We start from the raw sequence: 9,936 nt of genomic DNA, 5'->3' as shown, positions 1-9,936 counted from the left end.
GTTTCTCTTGCTCGGGATGTTCTTGAGGAAGATCTTGGTGGGATTGTTCAGCATCTGTAGAAGTTCTCCACCTCGGTGTCCACAGCTACTCCTTGCCTGGGACCAGGTGTAGGATCCCCCAACAAAGTCAAAGCAGACATCTCTGAAGAAAAAATCGCACAAGGCAGGGAAACCATTTCCTGGACAGGCCTCAGACAAAGATAGAAATCCAATTGAAATCCACAAAAAGACAGATATTTGGAGAAACAAGACCATGGTTATTGTTTTGCAAAGGGCTAGAGCGCATAGTGCTGCAAGAGCCTTGGCAGAAACACCAAATGATACCAAGTTCACATCCGTCTGTCACATGAAAATTAGGAAGCTTTCTCCAGAAAACTCTGCATAAGTTGTCAATGGATTAGGAAAATCACTGCAGACACCCAAACAAGATGCAAAGTGGAAGAGTTTCCTGGCACCACTAAGAACAAACAAACTTAAGTTGGCTCTCCTCCTGATTAAGACAAGGTTTAAAAGATTTCCCCTTTTTATCATGACAACAATACTGTTTATTATCATTCTGTACGTATGGAAGTAAATGAAATGAAATCTCCCAGATAAACGCAGTTTAAGTGTCCCTGATTTTAACACAGGGGAGTAGACTGTGACAATTTCCCTCCCTGTTACTACTACTTTACCAAATTTAGCAATGAATTCTCGCGAGATTATACATAGGAAGCTGTTCCCGCGTGTGTTTGTGTAACATGTTAGGAAATGCATTCAGTGCCCTTTAATGCAATGACAGAACTGCGTCCATGGCGGGACATATGAAGGTAATTTCAGAGATCATTTAGACATACTGTGTTTAAAGTTTCAAATCAATTTGAACGTCTCTGTGACCATTGTGTGTTGCTACTTGCTAACAGTAGCTCATATTGCTCCATCTGAAATACAACCAGGAAACACTTGTGTGTTAGCTTTGCTGTGACTCCTAAACATCAACACAGAGACTCGCGTCAGTGGAAGTCTTTGCTCCCAAACTACCAAATTGTAAATTAGAAAGATCGATGTCAGAAAATTCAGTTTTGCTACGTTTTTGTAGAGTAAAGCGACCTAATGGGAAGCTTCAAATTGCTCTCAATTTACATTAAAAGAAATAAACATTCATGCAGACTTATAGTAGTCACTAATGCCTCCAATGCTGACATCTTTTTTTTTTTTTCATCGAGTCTGGTAGTATTAAGACAATTTAGTGTCCACACAAGGTAGCAATCACCCCATTTAATCACCCAGGTAGTGAAGTTCTCACACTTCAGTTTACCCTTTTTTTCTTGAGGCATAAACACATACCTTGTTGAAGTGCACATAATCACACTGTTTTCATTTGACTCTCTTGTTTGAATATGATGGACAAAGTGATTATAATGCCTGCTTTGTTTTGGGGACATTTATGTAGATGAGCCTTACCTTTATGTAGATAAACCTACTCACCCTCAAGTCTCAAGTCTTGTAGCTTTTTTTAACTTGACATTACACACATCATCAGTTTACACATTTTCTGTTCTTCTAGTTAATGCAGGTTCAGCCTGAAAGCATGCAGGACAAAGAATGAGAAACTCCCCTGCTAACATTACATTCTCAATAACAAACTGCTTTTCTACTGTACTTATTTATTGTCTATTTCATGTTGTATGCTGACTGGATGCTGTATGCACATGGAAAAAAGATTATATTAATAAATATTATATTTAAAAGCAGACAAATTGACCACTTGGCAGCTAGGGAGTTAGACATTTTTATTCTGAGGCAGGAAGAGGAAAAAGCAAGACTAAAGGCTGAACACAAGTTGGCCAGTGGCCACAAAAAGTATTTTTTTGTATAGAAATATGACTCTGTTAGTGCTGGATTTTCTGATTAGAAGGTGTTGTGCTGTAGTTTGCTCTATCACTGCAAACAGAACAGACTCCTGTAACAAACACACACGCTTTCATTGGTCTATTCAGAGTTATTAATGTGGAACGTGAAACTTTTTAGGACACAAATGAAGTCATCGATTTCCCATGCTTTTGTCAACAGAAACAGCTAAAAGATGCAGTCAAAATCATCAGCTCTGGTGGCCTTCTTTTTGCCTCTTACCTCACTGCGGTTGGGGATGAGCGTTTCTATGCCAACCAGTTGATGCCCTTGCTACAGAGGATTGTGGGAGCAGAGACAGCACATGTGTTGGCAGTGAAGATGATCGGTCTGGGTCTGGTTCCTCTCAACCGCTATCAGGACCCGGCATCATTGGTAACTTATTCGCCTTACTTTTTGCTTTGTAAAGATTGCCACTCACATCAGCAGAGAACCAAGAGCAACGGCTGTGCACGCCAAGAACAATCACAAATATCCACACTGTTGAACACCAACTTCCTTATAACAGTAGTGTCGAACTTTGCTGCTATTCCCCCCTGTGTCAGAACAGCAGCTTAGACAATGATATTGATGTCATGTACATTTTGATGGGGTACAATGACGAAACAGTTTCACAAAAACATATAACATGAGGCCAGCACCAAGAATCAGACATCATGAAAGTGATTCAGCTTCGAAGTAAATTGTTTGTACTGTCCAATATGTAAATATATGTAATGTATATGATTAATTGTATAATAAGTGTATTTTGTAAAACCATACTTATTTATTATAACAGTTATAGCTCTTGATGGGAAAGACTTTAGACTATAATTTTCTCTGTCTTAACGTTTGTGCAGGAAGTGAACGTCCTGGGCCTAAAGTTTAAAAACCCTATCGGGATTGCAGCGGGTTTTGATAAGCATGGAGAGGCAGTGGACGGATTGTACAAAGTTGGCTTTGGCTTCGTTGAAGTGGGCACGATCACTCCCAGACCTCAAGAGGGGAACCCTAAGCCACGCGTGTTCCGACTCACTGCAGATCATGCTGTCATTAACAGGTAAATATCACTATACTTATTTATTTATTCATATCATTATTTTCATTTTTACATACATTCAAATTACACATATAGAGGAGGATATATATATATATATATATATATATATATATATATATATATTTTTTTTTTTTTTTTCAAAATCTTTAAATTTATTTATTCATCTCTTTTCATTTTTACTCAATCATAACACATTTTACTAGTGCTAGTTAGCAAAGGCAAAAAACTGATGCTGATTTATAGTTGTACAAAAGTTCTTCTGATGGTTATAAACACCCTTCTTCTCTGTTCCATCTCACTGAGAGCACATTCAGTTTACATAACAATAACGTTTGAATCCTTAAAAACAGAAATCAAGAGCTGTAGATGGTGACGAGAGCTTCTATGATGTTCTTTTTCTCATCGCTCTACAGTATGTCCGCAGATTATCCTTCCCACGTGTTAAATGGCTTACAAGAGGGCTTTTCTAATCTACTGACTTCTCATAGCGCTTTCACACCGCATGTCACTCCTACACGTTCAGACGGAAGTGTTTGGTATGGAGCGAAATGCAAGTCCAACAATTTTTTTTTTTTAAATGAGGTCAATCATTTAAACATAGTGCGGATGGACCTGTGCTAACGCATTGTGTTTTAACAAAGACTGAAAGTATGTAATCCCTTAAAAGAAGCTTCTCAGTACAATGAAAATTCAAACTTTGTGCTGAGGGAGTGAGATTAACACTGTTATTGATCGTTGTTTGGGTATCTTGTAGCATGATGGTGACAGTAGTTTTTCTTAAAATACATTCTGATACAGTAGTTTGTTCTTTTCAGATATGGATTCAACAGTTGTGGGTTGGAAAACGCACAACAGAGGCTGACGGCGAGAATAGAAACACAGAAACAGCACACTAAAGGTAAGCAAACAGGTACTGTTGTTCTCTGGACTTGTCTTTATGTGGCAACTAGACTGAACTACAGTCCTGTTTTTTAGTCTGTCGTGCTAATACCATGATATTTTATTAAAAAGTGGTCGACTACGACATTCATCTCCATTGTAATGACCTTGACCTACCCTTGTCTCTCATTCTATTGTGTCTTCTCCACGCCTGTTTACAGCCTGTTCAGCACACCAGCAGGCTCTGCTCCGATTTAGTCACGTGTCCGATGATGCAGCCTGCGCTTGTGCTCGTCTGAGCTTTTCCTATTTTTGTATGTGTTTGTGTTTGTTTGCATACGTGCGTGTCTCTGTTTTTATAGCCGGCCTTCCCTTGGGCATCAACCTGGGGAAGAACAAGCTGTCCCAGGATGCAGCAGCAGATTACCTTGAGGGAGTGAAAGTGGTGGGCCCTCTGGCTGACTACCTCGTGGTCAACATCAGCAGTCCGAATACGCCAGGACTCAGGGATCTACAGGGGAAGGATAAGCTCCGCCAACTCCTACGTACGGTACGACGGTTTGAAGGTTCATCAAATAATTGAACCTAACAGTGACACTTGCAATGTAAACACAATCAAAGTGTATCATCAAGCCTTATTGCTAGACTTTGATTTACAGTTGAAGGAAAGTTGTCGTATGAGCACAATACAAATAAATACATAATTTCACAGAGAAAGATCATCTTCAGTATTCTAACGTGCTGTTGAAAGCCTTACTCTCTTTTAGCACGGCAGAATCTAAAGTTAAACCATAGTGCTGATCTCAGGTGTATATTAAGTCATTTCAACATCTCAAGTAAAGGTAGACATGTGTTAAAGATGGCTGAGCTATACATTGGTTTTGAGGCCATTATTATTCATGTAGAAGGCAGACGTGTCTGAACCGCGTCATTCTTTCCCCAAGTTGTGTCTCTCTCTGCTCCCCACTCTTGTGTCACTCACATTGTCAACAATCTGCTCAGGTGTTGAAGGAGCGTGATGCCCTGCAGGGAGGAAAACCTCCAGTGCTGTTGAAGATCGCTCCTGACCTCACAGCACAGGACAAACAGGACATTGCTGATGTTGTCGATGAGGTTTGTAGGATGTTGTCGCCATTTAATCAGCTCTGGCCTGCTCCCCATTTAATCTTCTAATATCCCTTTTGATTTTAGCATTCCTGCTTTGTTTTGAATCTGTAGCCAAATCAATCTTGTGCTTATCTAGTGTTTTTTTGCTTAAATAATTCAATCACTAATTCTTGTGTCTTGACAGTATGGCTTATAAAAAAACAAGAACTTAAAGTCAGGTTCAGGTTTTCTTCTCTGTGCAGTGTCACAAGCTTGTATGCAAAACACATACACACGCACACACACCCAAGGGTGCAGCCATTATCGTGTTTGCACAGCATCTAAATAAACAATAAAATTATGTAAGTGAAATAAACTAAATAGAATTGATGATGTAGGGGAAAAACAGAAATAGAAAATAACATTATTTTGAAAAGCCATCCAGATACTGTCTTATAAAGGATTTAAAAGATGAATCCCATTCTTCTTCTTTTTTTTCTTTTTTTACATAACAGAGTGTTAGGAGTGCAGAGGAGACGAACCTTAATGAGAAAGACATTAAGGAGAGGCAACTAAGCACAATTTAAGCACTCTCCGTTCCTCACAGTACATTTAACATTGGAGGTCTGTGAAAGTCAAATGGCCTTTACTCACTGTCCCGCTGACTTCCTGTCCTCTCCTTGATGTATACTCTCGCGTTCGCAGCTGGGAGTGGATGGCTTGATGGTGACAAACACCACCGTGTCCAGACCAGAGACGCTGCAAGACTCAAACAAGGCTGAGGTTGGTGGGCTCAGCGGCCAGCCACTCAAAGACCTCTCTACCAGCACTGTGAGAGAGATGTACAACCTCACCAAAGGTACTTTTCCAATCAGAAGTACATTGTTGTCATAACGTGTGTGTGTGTATATATATATATATATATGTATACAGACATACGTATACAGTATATATCTCATAGTCACTTATGATGATGTTTTTAAGGTAAAGTACCAATAGTTGGAATTGGAGGCGTGGCCAGTGGGCAGGATGCCATGGATAAGATCCGAGCCGGTGCATCACTTGTTCAGCTTTACACAGCTTTGACCTACCAGGGTCCCCCCATAGTGACCAAGATCAAGCGAGAGTTGGAACAACTTCTAAAGTGAGTATTTTGTCTTAAAGTCAGGATCATTCATTAGAGGTTTAACGGTTTTAAGACGGTTCCCTTCAATAATTAATGGGCGTTGGGGTTTTATTACACCTGTGATCTCATTATTTGAAGGAAGTTTTCAGTCACAAAGTATAGCGTGAATAGCTTAAATCTGTGAATGCAATAGCCTGTCGTACAAGAAGCACGAGCAGCTTTTAGACGTCTCTTGATATGACAAACTTGTATGAAAAACCAATGAAAGAGGGGTTAGAGTGAGAGGAGAAAATTGAGAATTAATTAATTAATTGATTAAAACATGAGGGGACCTATGGATATGCATTACTGGAGAGATGTCGGAGTGTGGCTGCTATCAACAGGTAGCGCAGCTACCAGAACAACTTCCATATTTTGGTTTGCACCGGACTTGATCTGGCAACCCTCCGGCTCCCAACATAAGTCCCTGCAGACTGAGCTACTGCCGCTGCATATATGATAGATAGACATCACATTGTATTTCCTGGGTGCTATCAAGGCCAGAAATAAACGCAAGTGCAGTGCAATTTCAGATTATTGTGGACAACTTGGGTATTCAACAAACTGCAATAACCATGGCAGTGCGACTCTGAAATGACTTTTGCTACTATTATTATTATTATTACTATGCTACTTTTTACTACTATTAGTATGTTTATATCCTTTAATGTTGAGTAAACATGTCTCAACAGAGTTTAAGCCTTATTATTAATGAGCCTATGTGATATTTGACAGCCATGTTTGTTCAACTTTGTGGGGAATAAGACTTATTATAATAAAGTTTTCTAATTCCTGTTTTCCCCAGGGAACAAGGTTTCAACAGCGTCTCAGAGGCAGTGGGAGCAGATCACAGGGGAGCAAGTGTGGTGACTCATTAACTCGTACTTCTGAAAGAGATGGTTAATGTTAACACAGGCTCAGCACCTGTTGCTGCCTTGCCCTCAAACCAGGCAACAAGATCCACAACGTTCTCTGAACTGTGATGAATGCTGCACATTGTCCATCCACCGTCCGGTTATTTCAAGAAGCACATGTTGTCAGAACTGGTATTTCAAACCACTTTCACAGAATTCTTGGTGAGGAATGCGATCGCTGAGGACACAGAACCTAATCTTCTGTCATAAACTTTACACACGCGGAATTAATACTGGTAGTTTGTGACTTTATTTCAAACATTTGTCCTTTGTTACAGTGTAACAGCCTTAGGTAAATATCAAGCGTATATGGACACCAAAGTGCTTCAACTATTCTAACACCAATCAAATGAACTTCTATTTATTGATGTATATAGAAGAAAAAGTCATTTGGATAAAATATACAAACTTTTGTGAATACAAGCATTTTGGGAATAACTTTGCATTTTTCTTACATTTCATGTGCTTACCTATGACGAATGGAGTACAAAAACGTGATGCACTCAAAGTGTGAATTACAAACTACCACCTTTTCACTTGATTTCACTAACAAGAGAGGACCTGAAGCACAGCCTTTTATGGCTTGAGTGTTTTTGAGCTCCCTGTTTTAAGGTACAGTATGTCTCTACTTTATTGGAAAGGCTGTTATTATACTGACACAAAGACACCTGCCAACTACAATACTGTATTTAAAACAACAAACTAATTAATTTATTTTGAAGCATTTAATTCTGATTTCTATTTGGACAACCATTATGTTTTGTCCATCTCAAACTGAAACAGTTGAAAGTGGACGAGTTAGTCTTCAGTATTCTGTAAATAAACTTCTTTATTTGTTCCTCTTTGGAAAATTCAAAAGTGAAGTGCAACTGCTGTCAGAGCCTGTTTCAAAACATACAAATAATTGATGGTCCTTTTCATGAATTCTGTGACAAGATGAAGTGCTTTGAGTTTTAAGGACAAGGAACAAGCAGTGGTTATTCATGGACCCCAGAGGACGATCACTGGACCGATCTAGATACCTTGATGTCGAAATGAGAATAAAATTCCTCAATCTTTTCTTAAATTGTGTAGTCTCATTTTTTCTGGATTTTTTTTTTTCCATTTAAAAAAAAAAAAAAAAACTTTGAATATAAGTGCACTCCTTATTTGTGAGACCAGGCTTAAAGTCATCTCAATGATTTTGTGTTCTTTTACTCCATCTCAGTTTTAATCTGGTTTGTTTTAGAGAATCGGACATGTTAAGGTCAGTGATTCTCACCACTAACTGGAAAACATGCAACAAGGTACAACAAACATGGAGAACAAGGTTAGACAAGGAGACACCTGAAGTACCCTCTTAATGTGAACAATTGCATCATTTTTTATTAGACTTGTATGACTTCAGAGATTTGAGGCCTTGAAAGAACCCAGATTTAGTTTCTTTGCTGATTTTAGGTGTCTCTCTCCCTTCAGCTGAACTTTTCTTCCCCTCTGTTCTCATTAGCTGTGGTCATGGTACCATGGTCTCTTACTGATGGAGAATATTGCTTGTATTGTTTATCTTTGTTTTTAATGTACTCCAGTTCCTAGCTCATCAACCTCCAAACATAGATATATAGCTTTAGTTAGATGCAGCAGTGTTGTGAGGAGCAGCTGTGATCTGATCTGCCCCGCACCTCGTCCTTCTGCTCCTGAGGCCAAATGCAAACTGGCCTTTATCTCGTGTCATCTTGAGAGGAGAGGTGTGACCTGTCTTTCAGACAAACAAGCTTTTCAGACTTAGAAGTACCGATTCAATATTCCTGAGTTGTTTTTTTGTTTTCAACATTTGTACATTTCCACTTTTAATTGAACATTGAGGATCAGTAGTTGGTGTTCGTGAAGGCTTTAGAGTTCAAGCTTTATTTTTGACACATCTAATAAAGTGACTTACCAAGACTAACCAATGTTATCTGTGGAAGGTAGATGTTTCAGTAACATACATGAAGTCATAGTAGAAGAGTAGTAGATTATATGTTTGTCAGAGAGAAGAAACAAGCTGCAAATGAACATTAAAGGCACATTCTGTCTATTTCATGTGATTAGCATAAAGCTAATGTGGAAGAACAGCAAAGGAGTAAAAACTTAACTGGCTTTGTTCCCTGTTGTGAAATAAACATACAAACTATTTGAGAGCTGGGGAGGGAACTATAGCTGTTTCCTTTATCAGTGGTAGAAAAGACACTTTGGTTTCTATAACTTCAGGATGTTTTGAACCATCGGTATAAAAGCCAGAAATATTCAGTTTGAGTGATATTATGGATGTCAGTGGGTTGTACAAAAAAATGATGCCTTTGCTGTAGTTGTTACACAATGTAGAGTGCATAAAGTACGTTATAAATTACATTAATCCTAAAAACTAGAGGTTACCACATTGGAGTAAATGTTGGGTTATTCTACCTACTATAAAGCTGTGGTTCCAAGAAAAGATAAAGTTAAGTGCATCTGCAGAAGCCTCAGCAGTAATTCTTGTTTAGTGCTACCCAATATGTGATCATGTTGATTGTTAACTTTCATCTCCAAGCATTTCTGTGTTCACATTTGCATATTGACTGTGTTAGTTGTGTGACAGGAGATTTTTACTCTGCAACAATTACATCATTCTTGCAAATCTACTTTCTATTGATCGATTAACTTGAGATTGACTTACAAAATCATCAAGTATAGTGATTGAATTCTTTACATTACGGTCATTCAAATCAAAGTGATTACCAAACACACTGTTGATGTGTTGATCATAAAAGCCTACAGCACTAGTCATGAATAAAACATAGGATTACTAAAAACCTTTTTATGTTTAAAGATGGAGGCAATCCTGTTAAAATACTCACGTAACTTGGAATCTGTTTAAAGGAATTTTAATAAGGCAAGAGGACAAAAGGTTGTGATGTTTACTGAGAGCGGAGCACAGCTTGTTACCCATCTCTCTGTTTACCATCTTT

The 9,936-nt window shown here is 38.6% G+C and overlaps 1 protein-coding gene across 1 annotated transcript; it reads left to right on the top strand.

Moving 5' to 3' along the window:
• Positions 1 to 663: 663 nt before the first annotated feature.
• Positions 664 to 8,039, top strand: dhodh (dihydroorotate dehydrogenase). The gene is made up of 9 exons (XM_079339495.1): positions 664 to 809; positions 2,053 to 2,265; positions 2,730 to 2,929; positions 3,745 to 3,827; positions 4,171 to 4,358; positions 4,811 to 4,921; positions 5,600 to 5,753; positions 5,879 to 6,038; positions 6,865 to 8,039. The coding sequence occupies exons 1-9, from the start codon at positions 792 to 794 to the stop codon at positions 6,935 to 6,937; spliced, it is 1,200 nt and encodes a 399-aa protein (XP_079195621.1). The 5' UTR covers positions 664 to 791; the 3' UTR covers positions 6,938 to 8,039.
• The last annotated feature ends 1,897 nt before the right edge of the window (positions 8,040 to 9,936 follow it).

This window comes from Symphodus melops, assembly GCF_947650265.1.
Source record: "Symphodus melops genome assembly, chromosome: 3".
NCBI classification, from domain to species: Eukaryota; Metazoa; Chordata; class Actinopteri; order Labriformes; family Labridae; genus Symphodus; species Symphodus melops.
This window is presented reverse-complemented; position numbering and strand designations above follow the sequence as displayed.